The 27,222-nt window shown below is 41.9% G+C and overlaps 1 protein-coding gene across 3 annotated transcripts; it reads left to right on the top strand.

The window, feature by feature from the left end:
* The first annotated feature begins 10,316 nt into the window (after positions 1-10,316).
* Positions 10,317-26,393, top strand: LOC105930760 (sine oculis-binding protein homolog). Of its 3 annotated transcripts, none has more exons than XM_012869122.3 (7): positions 10,317-10,670; positions 13,122-13,251; positions 13,523-13,717; positions 16,800-16,951; positions 18,023-18,118; positions 18,301-20,226; positions 23,779-26,393. In XM_012869122.3, the coding sequence occupies exons 1-6, from the start codon at positions 10,578-10,580 to the stop codon at positions 20,215-20,217; spliced, it is 2,583 nt and encodes an 860-aa protein (XP_012724576.2). In that variant the 5' UTR covers positions 10,317-10,577; the 3' UTR covers positions 20,218-20,226; positions 23,779-26,393. The 3 variants fall into 3 exon arrangements, with proteins under 3 accessions (XP_012724576.2, XP_012724575.2, XP_021175414.2); XM_012869121.3 differs by having other exon boundaries at positions 18,280-20,226; XM_021319739.2 differs by lacking the exon at positions 10,317-10,670 and adding an exon at positions 12,153-12,653 and having other exon boundaries at positions 18,280-20,226.
* The last annotated feature ends 829 nt before the right edge of the window (positions 26,394-27,222 follow it).

The raw sequence follows: 27,222 nt of genomic DNA, 5'->3' as shown, positions 1-27,222 counted from the left end.
TGATCAAAAAGCATAATAATAATAAATAATTATATAATAACAACAAATTTGAGAGATTCAGAGACGTATTTTTGTGCAGCGTTAATGAGCTGAGTTCAGCTCTGTTAAATTCAATATACTCAGAATAACAAAATTAATTAATTAATAATAAAAAAAATTCTAAGTCAAGCAGAAATGTGTATTTTTTGTTTGGTAGTCCATTTAAATGCTTGTTTGTTTAGCTGATTACATGTTCGAAATCTGGTTTTCAAAATTTAGAGTTTGGATTGTTGGTAAACGTTTAATAGATGGATCCCTACTAGTATTTGAAAGAGAGGAGAGCAGCACAGGAACGATGGAGCTTCCAGCGTAGCAAGGATTCAGAGACAATAGGAGGGCTTAATGAGTCATGAGGACGGATTTAAGAGTGCTGAGCCATTTCCGAGCTGCACGCTGCTCATTTTACAATCAGGTCTCACAAGTGTACAGTAGTTGATATCTGTTTCTCTTTGGTCTGCAGCGTTCTGTGAACCTGCCCACCTGCCTACCAAACTAAGTAGGAATCAACACAACGGAAAATAAAACAAAAAATGCTGACATAAATGGAACATAATTGGCCTAAATTCGAAGATCGTTCAATCAAGAAAAAAATATGGTCTCAAAAATAGTTTTCACTAAGCATTAATCAGATAAAACAGCTGGGGCACCAGAGATCCGTAGCTCAGGTAGAAGAATCTTGTGAAAGGACAACTCATGCACCACTATCATGGATTTTGTATGAGACTGGTAGGTTCGCTGATTTGCAGTAACCATGCAAATGACATCATAAAAATGTGACAAAACGGAACATTTCGGCACCATTTGTAGCAGAAAATGAACACTACAGATCACCCAGAAAACATGTCCCCTACTGTGAAATGGTGTTTCCACCATCGTGCTGTGGGGAAAATATTTCTAAATGTCTAAATATTTCTAAATATCTAAATGTGCAAAAAGCTGATGCAGACATCCCTCAACGGATTAGCAGCTGTTATTAAAGCGAAAAATGTTGGTTTACGGGGGCTGAGTACAAAAAAAATCAAATTTATATTTAAAAACATATAAAAAACATGTATCATTTTTCTTTCTGCTTTAAAGGTATTAGTTCCAACCTGTTAATGAAATCTTTTTAGTCCTATCTTATGTGATGGCTCTGCACAAAATACTTTAAGTTGGTGAAGTGAAATCAGAAAAAAAACAAATATAAAGCGCATATCTATCAACCTATTTTGCTATGAAGCCCCTCAGATGCTCTGGTGCAACCAGTTATCTTCAAAAGTCACATGATAAGTGTCACGTGATCTATGAGTATAAACACAGCCCCTGAGGCTCCAACACCAGGAGAGGCAGTGCACCATAAAGACCAGATCAGAGGCAAAGTTGTTGGCAACTACTGAGTATTGAGAATGTGAGGTTAGACCTAAAGATCGGTATTCACAAGCGAAAACCATCCAACATAAAGGAGATATAGCAATTTTTCTTTGATGAGTGAATAAACATTTCAGTGGCAAGATGTGCTGAGCTCATAGAGACTGATCCAAAGTAACAGGAATTGCTGTAAAAGCTGGCTCTGAAGTGCACTGACTTTTTTTTTAGGTGGGGGGGGGGGGCAAAATTTACTTGATAATAAAAAAATCTATCTTTAAAGTTCTATGTTCTGTCAGAAAATTGTGAAAGTTGATTTTTAAAAATCTATTTTAGGTATGCAGTATGTCTGTATGCACTCATTTGTGTTATCTTATTACATTCAATTCACATAAAGCAAATCCAGGTTTTTGGTTGCAACTGTACAAAATGTGAAAAAGTATATATGTCTGGCATGACACTTTGTGGTGTCCAGCAACTGGCAAGTGTAAGCTGACCTTTATGTCTTTTTCATGACTTAAGGATTCCTTAAGTCATGAAAAAGACAGTCTAATTTAAACCTCAGACAACGTTTCAGCATGCCAGATTCAAAAGCTTGACTTCCTTTCTGCATTATTGGGACAGAGGCATCTGATTTTTAATTGCTACACAATCAGGAATGACATGGCTAAATATCCTGGCCGTTAGTGCTTCTCTGGCTGCTTTCCAAAAGAGGTATGTAGGGGGAGAATGAGGCGTCCCTCTCTGGCCTGCAGCTCCGCAGCTGCCTGTCTAGACTGTTTGGCAGCTTGATGAATATATCGACACAGCCTTTTAGTCCATGCAGAATAATTTTATGTACAAAAAAAAAAAAAGAAGAAAACCTGTGAAAATTTGGAAAAGAAAAAAAAAGAGAATGAAAGAAAAACATTTACAACAAAATAAGAAGCAATTCCAATTGTCTGTTTCAATCATTTATTGTACACTGTCCTTTCTTCCATAATCTCATAAACATGTGCATTTTAATTTATACAAAATATAAACTATAAGGGGGAAATAAAAATCTAACATTGACCTTCCCATGTTGTTATACATACAGTCATTTCCTGGGCCTAGGCCCACGGATGCAGGGAGGGAAGGTGCCACACCCTCATGGTGAAAAGACCAGAACTTTTTAAAAATCACAGGGCAAAACTAACACAAATCGCGTGGCAACATATTTTCTACATACATGTACAGACCAGAGAGGCAAAGTTTGAGGAAACCCAGCTAAATGCACCAAACTTCACTTTAATTCACCAAAGACCCGTCTGATGTATTGATTACCAGGTGGATTCAAAGCGGCAAAAAAAAAAAAAAAAAAAAAAAGGAACCTGTACACTCAAGTGGTCCACATTTCAATCAAAACTTGTGACATGACAACGGCAGCCCTGAGCATCTCCAATGCTTGTGATGACATGACTGTGGAAACGCAAACCAAAACGGGCGCTGGTTGCACCAAAATTCCTTTCTGGATCCGTGCAAAGGGGGCTGAATGCGAGAAGGGGGGTGCTGAACTCCATTTCTTAAGAGGTGCGGGAGGAAATTTTAGCATTAATCAAGGCGGGCAAGGCGGAGAGTTGTCGAGTGCATACGTGTGGGTCTCATGGTCTCCGAGAGAGACGAAGAGAGGCTGGTTCGGGTAGGGGACGACGGGAGGCGAGGCGGAGAATTGACGCAGATGAGAGGAGAGGGGAAAAGGCCCTTTAGCAGTAGGGCTGCAGGAGGAAGGCTGCCATGATGACCGGGGTCAAGGCATAGAGGCCGCCTGCGTTCAGCGAGACGGACGCTCCCGTGGGGTGGGTGGTGTTGGTCGAACTGCTGAAGGTCTCTGTGGGTGTGATGGTGCGGTTGTCGGTAGAGTTGTCTGGTGTCGTGTCGTTTGCCTCGGACACCGCCTGATGGAGGAGGCAGAAAAGACAAGACAATGATCTAGCACGCTCTGGAATACAGAACACCAATTAAAGCACCCTGGACTTCAATATTCAGACTGACAACTGAATAAGATGACCGTACCCTTCAGACGTTGCAGTTCTAATATCCTGCAACAACGTAACGATGACTTGGGAGGTTGGCTAAAAGACAGGGTGACTTGTGTTTCGCAACCTGACACTCACATTTGGCAAATTGCACCAAAAAGTAACTTTAGATTCCTCTTCCACCTTTCCACAGGTAGACACACAGACAGGCAGCGCCTAAATCATTCATCAGGTTTGAAAGTACCAGCAAGTTTACCATAAATGTGAGCAAATGCATTCTGACGCAGGAAAATGTTGAAAATGTTTTGAAGTGGCTGACAGAGAAGTAAAATCATAGACCTTTATTTCTAATTTGCTACAATCCAACTTTCCATGCCAACTTAAATCCTGTTTATTAATTTGTCAATTAGTCAATTACTCGCAATTCTTCCAGGGCAAATCACCCCCACGCCCTTAAAAGATTATTTTTATCAAATAAATAATATCAAATAAATAAAAATTTAAAAAAAAAGTATGAACAGAGTAGTCATCTTACCTGGGTTGATAAGCATATTGCGAACACAACCATCCCCAGGTGAGCAATCGTCATTTTGAACATTCTTCTTCTTCTTCTTCTTTTTTTTTTCGTCAGCGAATATTATTTTTCCTTAAGTGGTTTGAAGCCAGATGGAGGAGGACACCCAACAGGCGCTGCTTCTCTGTAATGTGAGCGCAGCATCAGCAGAAGCCTTTTATACCAGCGGGTGCGTAACGGAGGAGGAGCCCAAACGTAAGTCCCGGAGGTTGTGGAAACACCGTATGCTTTTGAAACCCTTATTGTATACATTTGATCATGTCCGCCTTTTCCATCCGGGGAGTACAAATCGCGAAGAGAGCTGAACAGTTTTGATCAATTTGACGAGATCCAATTGTCTAGGAGCATCCTCAGCGCGCATGCTCGGCTGAGCACATAAAATCAGCCCTTTTCAACTACTTGCACAGACACACCTGTTTAAATGTTGCGTGTCAAACTCTAACCCCCCCCCGCGCCTCAAAAGCGCCCTACCTGTGTGTTTCCAGGTAGATTAATCATGGGGCCACCAGGACGCAGTATTCCAGGTTTTTATGCTTACTGACATGTCAACATGCCGACTGCACCCTGTGATGGACACCTTTCTGCATCAGTTAACTGTATTGAGTAAATAAGCTGTTCAACCAAACTACAGGGAAATGTCCGCCTGATTGACTTTCTACTTGTTGAATTCTCCGGATTTTCAAAGCGCCGCAACAGTGACGCCTGGCGATGACATACTGTAAATGTTTTTATTTTGATTGTTAGTTTTTTTTTTTGTTTTGTTTTTTTTGGTATTTTTGGGTTGTTTTTTTTTTTTTCGTGCCTCAAAATATATTTTTTATGATGCTAAAATTTTATTTTAGTTTGAAATAAAAACAACTGATTAGTCGTTCTCGTGGGAATACAACAGCATCTAAGGACAGGATTCTCAAACTGTGGAATAAGAACCACTGGTTGCCTCAAGTGATCCTGCAAAGAGATTTTAGTATCAATAGTTTATGAGGTAAATACAACTGAGTAACTCTGTTATAAACTCTGTTCAACAAAGTCACTCTCATTGTGCTGAAACCCCCTTTTAACAAATAAGATGTGGCTCAGCAGATACCATTATAGGCAAGGTAAGTTTATTTATATAGCACTTTTCAGTAACAGGACAATTCAAAGTGCTGTATAAAGACATTGGAAACAATTAAAAGCAGATAAGAATAATATGACTTCTTTACTAAATACACCATAGCTCTGAATGTATTGGAAGTAACAAGGGTTACGGGTGTACTTGGGAACGAGGCTAAAAACAATACAAGTTAATAAGGATGTATTTTCTACTTCCAAACGATGTAGCAACATGTTCACCAGAGGAGGCTACGGCTGTGGAGGATTCACATTACCTATTGTCAGGAGTGCAAAATCAAGTTGCGTCCTTCAACCAAAGCTTAAAGTGCCAGTAGATAAGATTTTTTTTCTCTCATTGTTTTGGTTGTTCTTTCCACAGAACACAATAAATGGAAAAAGTCTAAAAGTTGCGCTGTGTTGTTTTTGCACTATGGCACTTAAAACATAGCATTTACTGAAGCGATACTTCAGGGGTAAGTTTGAGATCCACAGATCCAAGGCATCAGATTATTAACTCTCTCATTTGACATGTTTGAGGTGGAACAAAATTTGACAATTTTATAAATACTTTATATATACATTTAAATTGAATAATATAAGAGCTTCCATTTGATCAGTTGTAGTAAAACATTAATAAATGAAAACTGAGGTGTTTAAAGGAAAAATTAAGTATTTTGATTGTACTGTCTGAAATCTGGTTCAAACTGGACAGATGAAAAAAAAAAAAAACATAAAAATTTGCAATATTTTCCTATTGACCAAAATCTTCACCATAAATCCACAATGAAATAGGCATAAAGGTAGTGGGTAAAAATGGTATATTTTCCTTTTGTCAATAGGGAAAGGTAATAAATACCAGTAACGTGTTTGGATCCCTTGAGGGTTTTTCTTTATATTTTGTCATGTTATAATCACTAACTTGAAAGTACTCTATGGGAATTTTATGTCACAAACCAATAAAAAATAGAAAATAATTGTATGGTAAAAGCAAAAAGATTCATGGTTTCCACCCTCTTTTTTTAAACAAAAATGGTGTTGTGCATTTGTATTCTGCTCTCCTGGGTCAAACTTCTGAAGAACATGACAACAACATCCTTAAGTCTTTTGGGATATGTTTCTACCACCTTTGCAAATCTAGACATTGACAGTGTTGCCCATATTTCTTTGAAAAATAGCTTAAGTCAGTCAGATTGAACAGAGACTGTCTCTGAACAACAGTTTTTAGGTCTTGTCATATAGATTCTCAATTATGTCTGGACTTTGACTGGGCCATTTCAGTGCAACAATATAATTTGATCCATGATCTAAACCAATCATTTTGGTTCTGGCTGTATCTTTGGGGTCACTGTGCTGTAGGAAGCTGAACCTCTGTCTCAGCTTCAAGTCTTTTTCAGCCTCTAACAGGTTTTCTTTCGGGATTGATTATGGTCTATTCTGTCTAGTCTGCTTGTGGCAAACTACAAATGAGACTTCTCATGACTTTCTTCCAATAAGACCTTCCTTCTTGCCTCTCCTCCACAAAGGCCAGATTTGTGGACAGCACCACTAATAGTTATCCAGTCCAAAACATTCTCCCATGTCAGCTGGGGATCTATGCAGCTCCTTCAGAGTGTTCTCCTTCCCCCACTTGACAATTTGAATGGATAGTCTTGTCTGGGTAGGTTTCTTACTTGTGCAAAAGTTGTTCTGTTTTCAGATGACAGACTGAGCAGAGCTCCGTGAGATGTCTGAAGCTCCAGATATTGTTTTATAACACACCCCTGCTTTAAAACATCTCCATAACGTTATCCCGGAGCTGTCTTCTGTGTTCCTTGGTGTTTCAGATGCACTTTGGTCACCTATGTCGTCCAAAAAACTTCTGAGGCCCTCACAGAACAGCTGTATTTATACTGAGATTAAATTACACAGTCAGCGGTGGACTGTGTTTGGTAATAATTACGTGCTTTCTGAAGACAAATGGTTGATCTGGATTTTTTTCCACTTTACAGAAGTATGAGAAATACACGTCCAATAAAATACAATTAAGTTTGTGCTTGTAACAGGAAAAAGTCTTTTTTTTTTAAAGTACAACGGTAGGAATACTTTCTAGGAACAACCCCAGCTAATGGGACCTGTTCACCAAGTATAAGTAAACATTGCCCCCTATTGGTGACAACTTACCACAAGAAACCACACAGACTGTATTCCTTAATCGAGCCTAAAAGAGACACATTTTCATCTATTAAATTGCAGGGAATGTTTGCTGAAATCACGGGCCCTTTTACAGTAAAGCACGCAATCACACACAAAAGCGGCTAATTTCCGTAATGCGCCCCAGATGTTGAGGATTGTAACTTAAGACCCGACAACTGTCTCCTGTCCCCTGTCATTTGCGTTACCCCGGTAGATTGCCGAAGTAACAGTGAGACGTCTTTATTTCCAGCCTCCAGCCCCAGAGGAAGCAGAGGGGACAGCGCTCCCTGCAGAGGCACCAGATGTGTGCTGTTATGGAGAGCTTGGAGAGAGGGGCCTTTTGTGAGGCATCAGATAAGCTCTGTTCCCAAAGCCGGCTCGGATCAGGTATCACCAGTGGGTCTACGAGGGGGCGAAACCCAAGCCCTGCGCAGTGGATCGGGTTTCTGTTTACACGAGCGTGGTCTCTGGACTTCTCCGAGCAGAGCAGACAGGGAGAGGCAGCAGAAAGGGGAGGGAGGAAAAAGGGCCCTGCTGTCCTGTGACTGTTTACCTGTCTGTCTCTGTGCATGAGGTTTGGCCATCTGATTAAAAGTCCTGCAAGTTGAGGCCCTTTGATTTAACAGGTGAACTTGTTCTAACCCACTGCAACCATCCCCAGAGTTGCAGCGGCAGTGTTTGAATATGATACAGTAATAAATTGTCCGACCTTGCTTTAAGAATAACTATGCTGATGTTTATGCTCCAAGCCCCAGTTTGCTCACAGAGACAGGGGAACACACCTTCCCGGCTGTTAACCCTGCCCTCAGGCATGTGTCCTCAAGCGAGGCTGCATGGCTTGGGCCAGTTGTGGGCCTTTCAGGTGTTTTTACAGTAGTGTGTACACACTGGCTCCACACACACAGGGCCCTGATCAAACAGATGCCATTTGCGAAAGCTCCGAAGCCTGTGCCATGGATATCGTTTAACTCACGGGCCCCTTTTCATCTCTTTATTTTAAGACAGGAGCGTACAGACAGACAGTGTTTGCACTGTGTCCCCTCAGATAAAACACAGTCTTTGCATTCCTTATGAAATGTATCTGTTGAGATTTGGGAGGGGTGGGCGCCAGGTGTTGGGTTACATCAAATCAGAGGGCCCCGGACTGATGGAGTCGGCAGTCAAATGAGCCACCTTTCATAATAAAAGCGCACGGTGGGCTAGGCGGACACACACACACACACACACACACACACAACAAACATATAGTGCATCTATCTTTGCAACATGCAAAATTCAAGCTTTAAATAATCTTATTAGACGCACCACTTGTTGAAAGATTTCTACAGGATAAGTAGTATACAGGTTATCAATCAAACGTGTTTTGCATGCAAGTTTAAGGGCAAAACAGATGCAGAAACAGTCAGAAGAGGAGTGCTGCAAGGAATGCAAAGATTACAACATTTAGCTGAGGCTACATCAGCACAGAGCACGCACTTTAAAGCCATGGTGGATGGCAAGGAGGTGCCTTACAGTACCTCACATGGCATGAGTGGCCTCTGCATCTGCTGAAGGTTTTTAAGCAGCTAACACTGCCATCCTGTTTGTCTTTTTCAGAGAACGCCTTACACAGTTCAACAAGAAAACAGCACGTTACAAATCTGGATGTGGTGCGTTGATACTGATGCTCCGTTGCTTCTGTTTTACAACAACAACAAAAAATCACAATTATAAAGTGTTGTGAATATATTATTTTGCATTATGAGATAGAATATGTCGTTTTAAAAAGCGTGGAAGTTTTGAGTGTTTTCAGTGGTCCAGCAACAACAACACTTTGCCTTAGAGAATCATTCATGTCCTATGAACCTTTCTGAATTTTGTCACATTATACCACATACATCTGTTTATTTTGGGTTTCTTATGATTGACCAACAGAAAGCATAATTGTGAAAGGGAAGAAAAATGCGTTATTGTTTTTGGCTTAAAAACATAAAATAAATTACATTTGTGTGATCAATACTGTATGTATTGCTTCCCCTTGATAACAGCTAATTAAATCCAGTGCCATTTGCCTATGGAGTTCACAGCCCACCTGTGTAATTTAATCCCAGGATAAGTCCAGTTGTTCTGTAAAGGATCAAGAGGTTCGTTGAAGAACACCAGTGAAGAACCAGCACAATGAAGGTTTAAGAACATACCAATCATATCAGGGACAGGGTTGTGGAGAAGTTTAAATATATTATGAAATAATATCCCAACCTACCAACACATGGCCAGTAACCTAAACTGACGGGCCTGGCGAAAAGGGAATCATTTAGATAAGCAGCCACGACTCCCATGGTAACTTTGGAGGAGCTGCAGATATACCCACAGCTCAAGTGCAAGATCAATTTGCCATGCACTACACAAATCTGCTTTTTATGGAAAAATGACAAGAAAAATATCTGTTGACAAACAGGTATACTTTACAATGTGCATTTTAAAAGGTATAGCAAAAATGTAGAAAAAGGTGCTCTCATCAGATAAGACAAAAATTCAACTTTTTGGCTTATGTGCCAAGTACTTTGAGTGCTGATAAACTAACACCATGAACATCATCCTCAACTCACTATTTATTAGCACTTTAAAAACTGGAGGGGCAATGCAACTGTAAAAGCTTAGAGAGTTAGGGCAAGGCATCACCATTTAAGTACTTAAAAACAAATAGAAGGATCCTAAAATGAATCCCCTTAAATAAGCTGGCAAAAAGAGCAGTGAATACAAACGCAAGCCGCACTTTTCAGATTCCTATTCGTAACATGAAATTGAAAATCATTTATTATTCTTATCCACTTCACAAAGATGCACAGCTTTGCCAAGTAGTGCATCATTTTAACATAGAAGAAAAATAATGCACTGTTTTGTAAAATCTCAATAAAATACATCTAAGTTTACATTAAAAAAGCTTTACTGGCTTATGATAAAGTACTTCAAAGTTACATTTATTCTTTAAATGCCTCATATGTTAATGAATTTAAATCGCTTGTTTTTTTCTCGCTCTGCACTCACCTCAAGTTTGCAGGGTGAGTGTATTTTGAAAGTTTTAACAGGAAGACGCGTGTTGCGCATCAGTTAGAGCTTGATAGCGTTGGAGAGAGTAGAGAGTGAGGGGCTTGTTAAACGGCGGAGCCTCCAAAGAGGGGAGTACACACGCATGTTCAGTGCGACTCAAATGGAGCAAAGCCCTAAACGAGAGAGTCAGACGTCCGGGGAATGACAGCCACTGTCACCGGGATTGACGAATTCCCCCTCTGACTCTGCGCGACTCCGCTAAAAACTTCCCCTCAGCTGACAGTCGAGTCAACGATCCGGGTCGGATCCAGCCAGAACGGGACTACAGCATGCCAGAGATGGAGAAAGGCAGACCTCCGGAAAATAAACGCAGCAGGAAACCAGCGCACCCAGTGAAGCGGGAGATCAACCAGGAGATGAAGGTAGGAGTGAGGGATTGATTTTATCAACTCTTCACGCACAAAGAGCGCAAAGTGCGCACAAATCTGCGTTTGGAATAATATAGACACCGGATCCTCACCTTTTCCCTGTGCTTGTTGACACCAATAAATTCATAATATTTTTTGAAAAGTTTAGAGGACAGCTATATATATATATATATATATATATATATATATATATATATATATATATATATATATATATATATATATATATATATATATATATATATATGAATAAAAAATGTATACAATTTCCCCCAGATAAGAACCTGATTTTTTGATTGGTATATAAATGAAAGAATAGGCTGACACTCGGTCTTCTAGTGACGCCATAGTGGGCCAGCTGTGGCCGGACGCGCACTCTCCAATGTCCAGAGGAGATCCAGATGTGCGTCACTTCTTCCCCCGTTCCCTGCGGTGCGCTCTATCGCCGCACCACAGAGGCTCATGAGAAAGAGGGAGAGGAAGAGAGGGGAGGGCATTTGTATCCCTTAAATAGCCTGTGTCAACCTTATTAGTGGGAAAACTGCAGATCTGGCACACAATTGCAAAGAATGCAAACATGCATGATATTAAAAAAAAAAAGAAAGAAGAAGAAAAAAAGCCTCCCATGAAGTGCTGGGATTCTCTCATTAGGGTCCTTGGTTAAATCACAGTAACAGACACGATTCCCTCCCACCATTATGGGCACATTGCATGGAAACCAATCCCTGGATTGTCTGCTTTGTTTGGGTTTGGACACTGGCTATTCGAGACTTGCCTGTGCTGTTAAAATGATATTTGAGGATCCTTGAAGCCCGAGCAAGGAAATCTAAAAAGACAAGTCTTCTTTCTGGGGAGGATGAGGGAGGAAGGGGCCGTCTTTAGAGAGAAATTCTGATGATTCTGTGTGTAAGTGGTTTGGATTGCAGCGTTTGATATCCACAGGAGGTGTATTGTTTCATCTTAACTAATTTTAATCAAAACACTTGAAACACTATCCCCACGGTCTGATGTAAGCCTGCCTGGGCTGGATCTCTGGGTTGGCCCAGTTTGTTGCCTTTGGCTTGCAGCTCTCTCTCTCTCTCTCTCACTCCCGCTCCGTGGTTTGGGATATGGCTTGTCACTCTCACAAAGCAGATGTTTGTCCAAACTGCCAAAAAGAAACAAAAACAACATTGTGGGAAGTGGAGGGGGTGGATAAGGAGGAGGAGGAGGAGAAAGAAAAATCTGACTTTAAAAAAACAGGGGGAAAAAAGAGAAAGTGACACTGGGATATATAATTGAAGAAGGGCCAAACAGTGAGATAAACTGATTTCTAGTTCAACCGAGGTCCGTCCCGATGTTTTCTTTGTAATAAGTCTGTTTCAACACCACATTCGGACCCCACTCCCTCCACGTCAGAGCCCGATTTGCAGACACCGGATCCTTGACTTTAATCATCGTTAGGCATATTTAGCGGTATACGATACGGCCGCTTCCACTCACTCACCCACCCACCCACACACCCATACTCCCAGAACAGACAGAGCAAGAAAGTGAGCGAGCACATAGGGAGAAATCCATTTCTGTCGGAGGCCCCGGGTTTCGGAGCAGAGGTCGGAGTGAGGAAAGAATGTGCAGTCAGTACTACAAGGGCTGCAACACCACAGCATACTGGCTGAGCTGGAAAAGGGGGTGAAACCCGAGAGGCAACGCCGTGTCGAGTGTCAGGCCTGGAAGGTGCCGGGATATGGAGGGGAGGACAGGGCATGGGGGAAAGATGGGAGGAAGGAAAAATGAAAAGAGGCGAGACGAGACGTAGGGGAAAACTGGCGGAGGAGAGAAGCAGTTGTGGACGTTAGAAAGAGAAGAGGAGAGCGGAGCGGAGCATTTCCGAGAACCGTGGGACCTCACCGTGGTGTTGGGTGTCCCACCCTGATTTCTGCCAGTTCCGGATCAGGTTTCTCCTCCAATCCGGTTCCTCTAAAGCCACAGCGAGAGGTGGGTGGATAAAGAGAGAGACCCGTGTGTTTTTTAAAATATTTTTTCATCTGGTCGCAATAATGAAAAAAAAATAAGCTGAGATCACACATCTAATTTTTGCAGAACAATATTTCTGTCTCCTTCTATTTTTTTCCAATTAAAAATGCATAAACAAAGGATGATTCATGCATTTCACACTGGTGTTGGGTTATAAACCTTTCCGTCTCAGATTAAGCAAGAGTAAACAACTTGAATACATCATGGAAAAAGAGTCACACTGTACTCCACTGTGCCCCTATTCATTTCTCCCAACAGGGCCAGGGCTGAGAAAGAATCCCTCACTTTGTCTCGTAGGTGGCTCTGATTATGTTTACCATAGGACGCAAACCTCCAGTAATAACCCCAAGATGCGCCTTCACAATTTCCTTTTGCTTTACTTGACATTTAATAGGGTTCTGACTCCTGTTCCTTTTTCATTCCTGCCAGACGTTTGCAGAAAGCACCATGAATGAGCTCCTGGGGTGGTACGGCTACGACAAGGTGGACCTCCGAGAGTCTGAGGCCAATGAGATCAGAAACTACCGGGAGAGGCGGCAGCATGTGTCTGTGCTAAAAGGTAGGGGGCAGGTGGTGACAGATCACTGTTTAGAGCATTATTACACTAACAGGTTTGGCAGGTTATATTGCAGGCCTTGAGTCAGTGCAAGACATCACCTCCTGTGGATGCAAGTCCTCAAGTTACATTCAGCCAGATGTGCCTGTTGTTTGTGCAGAAGTTGCCATCGTGTCCAATAAAGCGCACTGTGGTTTTACGTGGTTGTTGTGTCATCTTACAAAGCTGGAGTACTGTTCATTTTTTTTTTTTTCTCTTTCTGTCGTTCGTACAGAAAACTCGTTGCCAAAACCCAAAAGCCTGGATGCCAAAGTCAGCCACTCGGTCCTGGCCATGAAGACCGGAGAGAGGGACTCCTCCAGTGTCCCTTCCTCCTCGCAATCATCTTCCTCAACGAGCTCGATCCTGACCACCCCGAAGGAGCACAAGAATGCCCCGGTCATTGTCCCTCTCATAAAGCCTTCAGCAGGTACGGGAGGTCTTCTGCGGCGCTCAAGAACCGAGCGTGCCCCGTTAAGCGCACGCATTAAAATATGTCTTTGGTTTACAAGCATAGTGCACCAGAACTGATAATCCACGATATTTACTGTATGTGCTGAGAGGCCGGAGTGTAAGATCAGCTGCAAGCAATGGAACAGGTATTGGTTTCAGTTCTTTCCTGAGCAGTAACCGAAGCTCCGGAGAAAGTGAGGAGCTGCTGCAGTTACATGACATGTGTGTTTATCCTTCGGTTACACGGTGCTTATCACTGGGTGTAGGGCCCTTAACACTAAACTGGATATTTTTAGTGATGCGGGCAACAAAACCCGGAGCCTAGATGAACCAACCAGAAATCTCTAGACATTTTCCAACGCGGATTTTAGCTGATTGCAAATTTCTCTGTAGCTTTCCTGATATCCGGATTCATTCATTTCATTTGTATTAGGAGCAGAAGTGAAGTATTCACGCTTAAAGAGGGTTTTTACTGATTCAAAACAAGAGCACAATTATTTGGAGTCAACATTTGAAACTTTCAGACATTCCCATCTTATATTCCGTATCAGCAATTAGCATTATTAGCATGGTTAGCACTGCTAGCAACAAGCAGCAGTCACTGTGTGAATGCAAGAGGGCAGACCCTTACCAATAAGTCTGAGACATACAACATTAGTCTTCCAAGATTTTTGAAAGCAGCATGTTCCAATTGCAGACAGAGGTGGAAAAGTGGCAACTTAGCAGCGATATGACCTTTCACCAATTGGCCAGGTGGGAATTGGTGTCCTATGGCAGATGGTTCCTTTTTCAGCTAGCAAAATACAATTAGACCTGCAAAAGTACTAATGATGGAGGAATTTTAAGAGCACCCACTAAAGTCTAGCTCTCAGTTGCAGCAGCCTGAATGAACTACTGATTTGCCTCTGAAGAAAATATAGTTTCCTCTAAATACCTTCCTGAAGCCTTTGTGTGTCCTGTAACCTCAGTTCTAAACATCTCTCTGATGTTCAACGTAGCTACCTTTTGGTGCTCTTCATTTAGCAAACCATCTTCCACACCAGAGGGTGTTGCTGTTAGTTCAAGTTATTAGTGCCTGACCATGGCGCATGTGGTATTATATTCCTTATGTGCTATGAATATGCAAATATATCTGGAGTAATACAATTAAAGTCAGGAAAACTTGAACTTTATTGGTGGCTATGATCACTATTTGATATTCAAGACGTTTTTTGCTTGTATTCTGAATGAGTTTGCTCATTTGCTGATGAAATGCTAGCGTGTTGACAAACAGCAGCTCAAAAGAATTAGACAGAACTTTGCTATAACACAGCCTGCCTGGAATCTACTGCCGTCAACACTAGGTCCATTTGTTTCCTCTCTAATTTGATTAAACATACCCAGGGCAGGTACAAACTGACATCCTGCGAGAGAGTACTCCTTTTGTAGTTCAAAAAGTCAGACAAAACAACAAAACTGCAACCAGCAGCCACTGAATTCTAGCTTTGTGCTGGCGTGGTCTGAATAAAAGCAAACATGCATCCACAGAAAAGTTTTATTTTAGAGATTTGTACATCTCTGTGTTTACACTAGCTTCATTTACCCACCTTACAGGTGCCTGAAATAATTAGCTTTGAGTTTTTTCCTTCAGTAGAAACTTCCACTCTGAAGGGTATTGTTGCATGCATGACCCGGTAGCGCTTAAAGTGTAACTCACTCCCATACCAGACCCTTCCTCCGCCCAATCTCATTCTTGAGACATGTGTCGAGAGGAGGCGGTGCCAGGTGAACCAGGAAACGTGCTGTAGGTGATGGCTGAGCGAGATTTGGGCTTAGTAAAAGCTAAATAAATGCTAAATAAACTAACTGAATGCTAAGCTAATAATTTGCAAACCTGAAAACCGATAGAAGGACCTCAAAACTCACTATTCAAACTACAACTCACTACGGAGGCACAAGAAGAAGCAGGTTTTAAATCCCATAGCAGCAGAGCTACTGACACGTCAGTTTCTCCAAAAGATGTCACAAAAAAATGTTGAACCAATAGCAATACTGATCTGAAATTCAATGCAAGGCACCCATTAAACCTTAGGAGGGCGCCACACTGACGGTTTTAGACACGAAAGCAGGATTTTAACAAATATGCAGTAAATTGTCAAAGTAATCGCCAGGATATGAAGACAGCACTATAAGACAACCATGTTAACAGTTTATTCTAAAAAAATAATAATAATTTGGGGTTAGGTTACCCTTTAAGTATGGTGCCTTCACTGATCTGTAAAAGATTGGGCTTTTGAGTTTCAGATTGGCTCCATTCATATATATGATCACAGGTAAACGTCTGAAAATATATCAAATCTGGTCGCCAGCTGATATCTCTGTGCATCTCTAGTTATATCAGGACTAAGGACTAAGCTGATGTTTTTTGTGTATGATCACATCTTCACGATGTGACACACATACATCTTTCCTTGTGACTAACAAGTTGCCTCTTAAAGAACCATGCGATGCAAACGCTTGATTTTAATCTGAAAGGGTCTATGAGAGAAAAATATGTCTTTCAGTGCCCTGCATGCTCTTTCCCATTCTTCAAAAATACGAGTTGGTGAGTTCACTTTACATGGCTCTAAATAGCCTCGGATAAAGCTGACATGATCAAAATGAGTCATAAACTGCTAGATAATTAAGTCAAAACATAATTTAACTGTCCATTTGGATCCTCACTCCAACCAACCTGCATAACTCCCAGCTGGCAATAAGAAGAAGCACAGATGTAACAGGATCTCTGGACTCTTGATAAAATATAAGCCTGAGACACCTTCAATTAATTTATTGCAGGATACATTGCCTGGAAACACGGGAGCACATCCAGTTCTAAGTAAATGATGTGTGACTCTTCTCCATGTTTAATGTATTTATTTGTTCAATATGCTCTAAAGAAATGAAACTGATTCCTCGCTCTGTCTGAGCAGAATTGAAGAGATGCATGCGTTTTCTGCAACCAATTGTGCACAGATATCTCTGCAAATTGCATGCAATGATTGCCCTGTTTTCATTGTCTTTTTTTCCCCCCTCTGCAGTGGAAGATGTACAAAACGTGCAAATAGTATGCGTTTGGTGCCAGAAGGAGGGAGTAAAGCGCTACTCGCTGTGTATGGGCTCGGAGCTCAAGAGCTTCTGCAGTGAGAAGTGTTTCGCTGCCTGCAGACGGGCTTACTTCAAGCGCAACAAGGTTAGTTATGGGGAAGGGGTACAAAAATCAACCTTGGCGTCTACATGATGATGAATGAACTGAGTGCATCTACAGCACAGTCACAGCCAGCCTTGTGTGTGTACAAAAAAAAAAAAAAAGTAGACGGAATTGAAGCTTTTGGTGACTTCTTTTAAGCTCACAGGCATTTAGTAACACATTCTCCTGATCTTTAGAAGTCAAAAGTGATTGGTTCGTTTAAAAGGATCCTTTTTAGGAGTGGTGGGAGGGAGGTCAAGCTTTGTACAGGACACTTAGTATCAGTTTCAAGTTAATGCAGAAGAGGCTGGCTGTTAAGTGGCTTTGGTTTAGAGGACAGCAAAGCTGCAACTTTAGAGAAACACTCTGGTGCACATGGCCATGGTTTTTCCCCTTTCGTTGCAACAAGATCACCTGATATTTAAAGATGCAGGATGACATATAATAGTATAGAGTTTCATCTTCGGTGTTTTTTTTTTTTTTTTGAGGAAAAGCAACAGAGGCACAGAGTAAGGCTGAGAAGACTGTGCACAACGAGTTGTCTGGGCTTTTTTTTTTTTGAGGCAAGGGAGGGAAGCATTTCTGTTGGCTTGTTGGTGCTTGTCTGAGAGGAAGGCCAGAAGGCCTGGGGCGAGGTGTCCACTTTCAGTGCATACCTTACCTTCAGCTGCCTCATGTTTCGTAACTCAACACGACTCATTGGGTCAAAGAGATGGGGGAGCACTCAGATCCTCGGCAGATCACCTTACATGAATCAGGAGGAATTTCCTTATATTAATACTGTCACAGGCATGGAAAAATAAAACAATACATTAACTGTAATATGAACCAACATAACAAGTAGTATGAAACTTTTACTCTTTTTTTTGTGGACCTTTGTATTTTGGACCAATGCACGAACATCTAGCTGCTTCATAAAGAGGAAAGGCAAGAAGTTCAAATTGGGTTTTATTACCACACAATTTAGCCTTTGCAATGTAGGCTTTATTACCACACAGTGCAGCCTTTGCACATAAGCTCAGAGCTCTTTCCTGTAATGGGTCATGTTTTCACGTTGTGCCTTCTCCTTATCAGGCCAGAGATGAAGACCTTCATGTGGAGACATCCCCTCATCACCCCCATCCAGAAGACTCACCCAGATTAGTGTTAAAAATAAACACTAATGTCAGAGTAAGGGGAAATTATTTGTGTTTCCTTTTTTTTCTTTATTTAAAAGTATTGATAGTCGTGCTATGTATCATGCAGAACAGAAAAGGAAATATATCTCCCCTGCTTCTGAATGTTTGTCAACGTTTGAAGCAAGGATGTTATACTTCATTGACCCCCTGCAGTCTCTCTCGCCTGTGCCACAGGTCTGTGACTGGTGCAAGCATATTCGCCACACCAAGGAGTACCTGGACTTTGGATCTGGTGAGGAGCGGCTTCAGTTCTGCAGCATCAAATGTCTCAACCAGTACAAGATGGATGTTTTCTACCGAGAAGCCCGTGCAGCTCTCACCAGCACCAGTTCAAGCCCTAACAGAACCAGCCAGGAGGTGAGAGTGGACAACGGCGTACCAGGCCAGAAGCTACTTACTCCTGAGTCCTGGAGCAGCAGCACCAGCAGTACAGGGGACGCACGCAATCGAAATCTTTCACCCAAAGGATCAGCGCTAATTCACGGACCCATGGAATCAACATCTGTGTCATCCTCAGAAGCATCATCTTCTTCCTCCTCTTCCAAGGTCTCAGTGTCAGGGCTTAAGAACCTGGAGAGATCAATTCATCCATCCCTACCTACTATGGACGTGCCATCACATCCATCTCCTCTTCCTCCTCAGCCTCCTCCTCGTCCACCTCTGGATCAAAAGCCATTACCTCAAATCCCCATACCCTTCATCAGGCCCCCTCTTCATGCTCAGGGACTAAAAAGTCCCCTTGCCAATCCTCCCAGACATGCAGGCCCCCCTTCCAGCCCCATCCACAGACCCCCACACTCTCCTCTCCTGCAGCCCCCTGCCTCTTCTTCAATGAATCCCCCAGGACTTATGCATCCTTTCCCTGGTGCCTATTTCCCTGGCTTACACTCACCCCCTCTAAACTTAATGCCAAGAGGACCCGTCCCAATGCCTCAAGTAATGAACTATGGTATCCCCTCTTTTAGTCCTCTTTTACCCCATCCCACTGTCCTGGTGCCGTATCCTATTATTGTTCCCTTACCTGTCCCCATACCTATTCCTATACCCATTCCAGTCCCTCCTAAAGCAGACCTTGAAACGCCAAATCATGGTGGAGTTATCCAGCCCGTGCCAGAAGGGGTAGACAGGGGTAGATCTAGGACATCTAGTTCCACATCTCCAGATATCTCTGAAGAGGTCAGTAGAGTGGAGGTCAATAAACCAGGGGGAAACTTTTCTCTAAGCCTGACTTCAACAAATGAAACCAACACAAAGGACATAAATTGGGTTAAATCCGAAAGGCAGTTACTGTCCCCATTATCCACACCTCAAAGTAAAGCATCCTCCCCCAGAGCACAATGTAGTGAATTGTCCTGCCCAGCCAAAACCTCCGAGGGAATGACAGACTATAAAACTATACATCAGCAGACAGAGCGCCAAGTCATCCAAAGGGTTCTCCAGAGGACCCAAGTGAAGTTAGAGCCTTGTGCCAATGGAATTGGGGATCCGGCAGCACTGGGAGAGTTAGGAACTGGTCAGTTTAACAGGTCAGGGTTCAACAATATCATCAGACCGAACCTCACTCTGTCACAGTCACCTTCAAATGACTTCCAACAACCCGATTCCCTCAATCCACCTTCCAACAACCCGTCCAGCCCCTTGGAGAGCAGTGAGTCACATAATCCAAAGTCCTCTACCAAGGACCATCCTCAAAATTGCACGTCATCCTCATCCACACCCTCAAGTATGGACTCTTCCTTACCCCAGAGATTACCAGCGCCACTCCAGGATCCTGCACTCAGTGAACTTGAAGCTATCAAAGAAAACAAGTGTTCTGTTGTTAACGCGGTGCTGGTTGAAGGTCCAGTCGGTCAGTTGGAAGGGCCCTTAACGGTCGGCGGGGGTGTAGGGGAAGATTCACACGTTCCAGATGAGGACCACGCTTACGCCCTGCCCACAGCACCAAAGACAGGTGGGACCACACCCCCATTACTCTTACCCAAACTCAGGGACAAGGGTAGCTTGCGGAGTCCTGCCAACATGCCCAGCGCAGTGGAGATGGAGCCAGCCCTGAAGAGGCGGTGCCTAAGGATCCGAGATCAGAACAAATAGAGAAAGGAGGTGAGTATTGTGGCTAGAATACGACAGAACTGTTTCTTAAAATCTCTGTGGACTATCATTGTCACTGTACAGTTACATGGGTCATCAAATTTCTGATATCCAGTTTTTGTTTCATGCCTTGCCAGCCAGTTCTCTTTAGGACCTTTTTCTGAATTAGTTTTAAGGACCATGACACAATAAAGAGAAAATATTTCTTCAGTTTTTTTTTTTTTTTAATAGATGGAGTAATTTTGGATCCAATTGAAAAAGAAGGAGTTTGTGTCCTCATTTGTTCATCGGTGCACAAATTGCTAAGCTTTATCTGGTTTTTATTAAACTCCAAATACATGGTCTTAGATGATGCATTCATCAATTGAATATGTTGGGAGTTAGATTAGACTAGAATAAGATTTTTTCAGTATTTGACCTGGCAATCCCGAATCAGAGCCAGTTGAGGAGAAATTGTTTGATTCCAGTCAATGGCCAAATTATTAGTGCATCTCTTATTAACTCCAGTTGATGTTTTAATTCCAAGGTGAGGTTTAGCCAAAACCTGGAGTTATTTTCAAAGGCATATTACCAGGTTCTGCAAAAAATGTGTTCGCATGGAGATTCAACACATACACGGGGCCAGGATTAATAACTGCTCTCACAGTGTGCAAATGGTCACTAAACAGTATGGCGCCAACCAGAGAGAATCCCGGTAACCTGGCACCTTTCTGTGAGCTAAGGTTACAGCGAGGGAGAGGTGGTGGAGGGCACAAGCAGCGAGAGTGACTTTGAAAGGTGATCGCCTCACCACAAACCTGACAGTCACAATGCTTTGTTTGCATGGCTGCCTGCATTAGAGGCTTGGATTTGCTGGTGGATACGGGTCTGTTGAAGATAGACAGAAAATATTCTGGTTTAGATCCAACAAGGCCGTGGCCTCACCAGGAGCAGTTTGCAATGTGTCAAAAGGTTCTGAGTCCATTGCAGCTGTGTTTGAAGGGTGGTTCTGTTAAAAGTCGTTAGCAGTTAATACCTTACTGATGACAGGTAACTCTCTTAGCATCTTTATTTAGTATAAATCCATAGCTGGTCTTTGAGACTGAAGCTAACATTTGTCACGTTTACATTGGCTGTTTTTTTGTTTTGCTTTTTTTGCATAGAAATTTGAGGTTTAAGGGAGTAAGCCACCGGCGATCCTCCCGTGTGAAACATGCACTGAAAAGGAAATATGTGAAGTGTTTCCAGTCAGAGTTACTATCCAATACTGTCGAAGTGTAAGGTATTAGCATTTAATTAAACTGCTATATGATTTTATATGCTTTTCACACCACTCTACTTTCATTAGACAGTTATCCAGGAATGCTTTACAGGTTCATTACCTCTACTTCAACCCTGTAAATAATCATTGATCTCAGTGTAAATAACTGCTCAATGCAAAGGCATGATGCTTTGAAGGGTTATAAAATAATGTTTGCAGAAAGCACTGAGACATTTTTTATATATATATATAAGGGTTGTTTTACACGGTTGAGGTTAATTTTTTTTTATCTTGGCACCTCTCAGACTGCTAGCTTCAGCGGACCGGACTGACGCTGCTACTTTAAACCTTCCGTCAGAAGCTCCCTTCAATAGTCCTGCACTAGTCCTTTAAGTGTGAACTACAAGGTGATGCAGAGATCTTCCCAAGCTCGCTACACAGACTGGGGTGTCTGTTAGGCAGACTGCAACATGAGCTGTAGCCCTAACATGAGGCAGAGCTCAAGGGCTTCGTTAGAAAGCACAGGGACAGAATCGGAGCGCTCCGATTACACATCTCATAACTGTCAGGCCATGGTTAGTGTTTCCCCATGAATAAGTCTGTGCCCCGCTCTGGGTTTCTGATGCCGTTTCCTCATCATCTCTCACTCTTGCTTCCCACTGCCGAAAAACATATTGCTTTGTTTGAACGCATCAAGGGAGCTCTCTCGCTTTGGACCAATCAAAGGCCCATCTTGGTCTCGCTCACCTGCTAGTCCAAATAGCTGTAACCCTAGCCATCATCCTCGCCCGCTGGTTTCTCACCAAAACAAGATCATGTTTCCGGTTTACTGTATGTGCCGAGATTAATCCGCTGATATTACAGAGATGGCTTGGATTTCAACCCGCCTGTTTTTTTTTCTCTTCGTATTCCTTTCCAAAGGCCAGGGGTCATGTTAGTGATTGTGTTTAAATGTGACGGCTGCTAAATAGAGAGAGAACGACGCAAACCTTGGATCTCAGATGTTTGGATGACTCTGTGCAACAGGATTGTTTTCCCTAATTTAGTTTCCTTTCTTACTTTTTCGAATGCACTGCCTTGCAAAGTATAAAAAAAAATTTCAAACTGCTCGCAACTACAAAACTTCCCTGTAACAAGATGAGTGGAGCTTATTACAATAAAATAAATAAAGCCATGCTTTGTTTCCCTCACTGCAAAAAGGAAACTAAAAGTAAGTAAATGTACTTGAAATGAGTTTATTTGCCTTTAATTTGAGCAGGTAAATAAGATTATCTGCCAATGGAATGAGCAGTTTGATCCCTAAATAAAATAATTAGATACACAGCACTTGAAATAAGATGATGGGAATGAGTCGTTCCTATTTTAAGTGCAAAAATCTTATTCCATTGGCAGATGGGCCTGCTCAAATGAAGGACAAATACACTCTTTGCAAAAAAATTACTTACTATTAGTTCCTTTTTTGCAGTGCTTCTATTGTACAATTATGCACTATTTTGTGTTGGTCTATCACACAAATTTGCAATGAAATTAATTGAACTTTGTGCTTACAATGTGTTAAAAACAAATGTTAAAATTGTCGAGGGATATAAATACCTCTCAAGGGCCTCGTATACTAACTGGTATATTTGAAATAAGGATGTCCTGCTTATTGTTGTCCAAACAGATTATGTTGTTTCGTTGTCTGACTCTGCAATAGGATCCTGCTGCTGTTTGTGGACGACTTTAGCTCGCCACCTCTTGTTCTCAGCTGTTCTGCTCTGTTCACACAACTGTAAAAGTTTTTTTTTTTTTAACAAACAAGCACAAAGTCAGACTCACAAAGTCAGACGTGTGCTGGAGGATTTCACCTAAAGACAAGGCCAGTTTTGGGTTGTTTTTGTTTTTTTCCCCCGTTTCCATCTCATTTTCCCTTTCCTTTATTTGGGATATTTTATAGCTCCGCGTAACCTGATACCACCACATGGGTATTCACTGAGCGTTTGAAACTAAAGTGCGCTGGACAGGGGGAGTACGGAGCTCTGTTTTGGTCCTTATATGTATGTGTGTGTTTGACTTTAATCTGCGTGTTTGAATTACAGTGTCCGAAAGAGAAAAGAGGCCAGATGTCTTCGATTTGATTGAACCCTATACAACAGTGTTGACATGTCTAAAAGCCCCATTCTAAGTGTTTATGTGGTATGGGTGGGTGGATTAAGGAATGAGTGTCCAGAGCGGTAGATCTTGTTGTAAGATGTGGTAGAAATGAAATGTAACGTCCCTGTGCTCTTTTTCTCCCCACTTTCTCTTGTTCCGTGAACCTCCGCCACCTGAACCGAAACGAACAGACTCGCTGTTTGACGTTCTCCGGCGGTGCCAGGTTTAGCGCCGTGCCGTTTGTGTGGACAACACCAGAGCGAACACCTTCCTGCCCGCCTGTCTGCCTTTCCCTCTGCCCGTCAGACCAGCAGGGTGCCAACCCAGGAAGCAGTCCAGATGGCCCAGTCATCACAAGTCAACAACGTGGAAGAACACACAACTCAGTCACAGAGTTTTTTTTTGTTGTTTTTTTTTTTTGTTTGTTTTTTTTGCCTTGGACCAAAAAGTATCACTGGCTTGTGTGTTGTATTGAGCTGACTGAGGGTTTGGAAGGGACGTCCTTCAGATCCTCATCCTGTCTGACATTGCCCTCAAGCGTTTATGTGTGCACAAGTTAGTATGGCTGCCCAGATGCGCTCCTCCTCCTCCTCCTCCTCCTCTCCTTACTCCACTCAGCAGACAGCGCTCTGATCAGCCTTGTGTGGTCTTCTCAGATGGAGCCTGAACATGATCTCTTTCCAGGGGAAACGGTTTGTTTTCTCTGCCCGGCTTGCACAAAGAACCACATTGTTTCTCTACTCATATCCCACGCTGACTCCCCACTCCAGGTTTTGAGTTACCTGGCCGATCAGGGCTCAAACTTCAGGAGTGGTTTTTTTTTTTTTTTCTTTCTATTTTTTTGAGGAAAAGCCAGGAATATAGTATAGCCTTTTCTATTCCGCCTATCCACCCAACATAAATACAAGATGGGCTACGCTCACTCGGTTTTGAGATGTTATCCCCTCGCAAGTGATCGCCTGAGATTTACCAGCCTGCTCGCTTCTCCTGAGAAATGAGAGAAATCTGCTGAGATGAAAACTTTATCCTCAGGCAACTTTCTCCAAGTGTTCGGAGAGCCAGGCTGAAGAATTCCTGGGGGGAAAGCTAAACTACACGCAACATGTACGAGGATGCACTTACCAGTGCACAGTAGCATTGATAATCTGAGATTCCCGCTCGTCATGATAGCGCTGGTGCACAACATTAGTCACTATGTCCCCTCCTGATCTGCAAAATCAGAATGACTTGTAGCACAGAGTGCCACGCATGCTTGCAGTCTCCTGACAGGGTAACCGATTCCAATGTGTTTGCTCTTATCTGACAGTTCTGTAAAGAAAGATCCGCCTTGTAATATTACCAGATGAGGTATTACACTCGAAAGCATCAAATGCTGTAGCAAACAGTGATCAGTATTACAGTTGCCACATTTGGGGACGCCGACGGATCACTTTGAGGATTGTCAAACACTTCATTTTTTTTTGTAGTTAAACTCTGCACAGGTACAATTTGATGTTATATTATGTTATGCAAGATGCATAAGTCAATTTTCATTGAATGCATTTTATTTCTGTATTTGTACTTTTATTTGAATATATTCAGTGAGTGCCGAAACCCGTTTGTGCCCTCTAACGTTATTATGATGACAGGTCCCCACTAGAGGGCAGTGTTTGCCATTTTTTAAACTTTGCACCTGGATACCAAGAGTCCCTTATGCAGTCTGCAGTAAGTCATTAGTTACACTAATGCACTCATTGCTATTTTATTAAAATCCAATGCCAAATACGTACAGTTTGCCATTATTTTTCTTCTTGATACCAAATACTGCCATCAACATTACTTTAGTTCTTTCCCATGAGATACATGGGGGAATTCACCCCTTTTGAACTTCTCTACATTTTCCCACGGTACAACCACAAACCTAGGGTACTTAACGAGGCTTGAATGTGATTGGGAGGAAAATAACCACCCGTTGCTGCAATTGCTGCTGTACGTCTTTTGCAGTATGTCTCTATCAGCTTTGTAAATGTTAGACATTGTCATTTTTGCCATTTTTTTATTTCACAAAAACTGAGTGAAAAACATTACATTGTTCACTCAATCTTTTACAAGCAAAAATGTGGTGGAAAAAAATACACTACACGTCACCTTGAACTCACCACTCATCCAGGAAAGCATGGTGGAGGGAGGGTCATGTTGTGATAATTCCTTTCTTAAGCAAGGAAGCTGGCTGGAAGTGATGGGAAGACAGACGGAGCCAAGTACAGATCAATATCGGAATTAAAACCACTCAGAAGCTGCAAAAAACTGGAGTCTGGGGTGAAGTTTCACCTCAAAGACTGTGTGCCCTTCAATCCCAAAATTCAGTGTAAAGGTGCAGCACTTTTCTCTGTTTTTCTATTCACCCAAAGGCCACTTCCATCTAGCAAGTCATGCCATAATGACAGAGTCATCCACATCCAGTAAGGAAACTTTGTCAACAGCCTCGGTGAGTCAGTGGTGACATCACTTCTGACAAGCGGCTGCACTGTCAACAACTTTCCCAATCTGATGGCACATGCTAAAACATTTACAGTGGCAATCGGAATTATCCATGCAGATCCCCTTTTTTATTATTGTTATTTAAATTTGTCAAGAAAACACAAGTTTGTTGCTTTTGTAGCCTGACGTATAGGTACTGTCTGATCTCCACTTGTCACAAATTTAGCCTTCGGTCTGGAATAAATCCGTCAGATTGTTTGTATTGAATAAATATTATGTAACCAAGATCCTTGATTGAGATCTCTTTGTAAAATGAGATGAATAAAAGTTATTCTATGAGCATTGACATTGTGGCACTGATTTTTCTTTACGTCTAGTGCAATGTGGCGTCTTTTATTTGCATTATGAAATCATCAAACACAGCCAGATTGTGAAACTGACGCACCACGGACCCTGTAAATATCTATTCTTAGTGCGCGTCTGAAAGGCAGCGAATCAACATTCCTAAAATACTGTTCCAGTCTAATTTTGTTGTGCCTGTAAGAACGGTAGATGAGACAGCAGATATGTTGGCCGCAGAGAAGACTTTTATTATTATAATTATAATTATTATGATACAGAGGAAATTCATAGATTGGTCTGTTTTAAGTCAGGCGTTGAAGTTAAAAAAGTAAACAGCAGGGACATGTGAAAGTGGAAAAGGAAGTCTGGCGACATGTGGGTCTAAGTTTGCATTAAGTCGCTGACTTCTTTCACCGGACAACCGGATATACAGTTTATATTTTCAAAATTAAAGCATTTTTGGACAGCGTGAAGCGGAGTACCTGGAGAGAACCCACACCGGGAGGGCAGGCAAACTTCATGCATAAAAACTCCAGGGTTGAGATTCGTCCCCAAATGTATTTATTTAGCCACTGTTTTTAGATAATATATGGTAAAACAAGATTAATTTAAGTCAATGAAATAATCCATGTATTTTACCAAGTTATATTATTACAAATACTAAAATAAAATCCAGTTATTCTTTATTCAAATTGCAATTTTATTTAAAAGAAAAAAGCCTACTGCAAAGGCCTCTTGCACTCAGAGCCAATCATTGCGCTGTAAAATCTAAATATTAAATGTAATTCATTTCTTTCTTTCTTTCTTTCTTTCTTTCTTTCTTTCTTTCTTTC

This window comes from Fundulus heteroclitus, chromosome 15 (genome assembly GCF_011125445.2).
Source record: "Fundulus heteroclitus isolate FHET01 chromosome 15, MU-UCD_Fhet_4.1, whole genome shotgun sequence".
Classification (NCBI taxonomy): Eukaryota; Metazoa; Chordata; class Actinopteri; order Cyprinodontiformes; family Fundulidae; genus Fundulus; species Fundulus heteroclitus.
The sequence above is the reverse complement of the archived record's forward strand: the minus strand, read 5'-3'. Positions and strand labels throughout refer to the sequence as shown.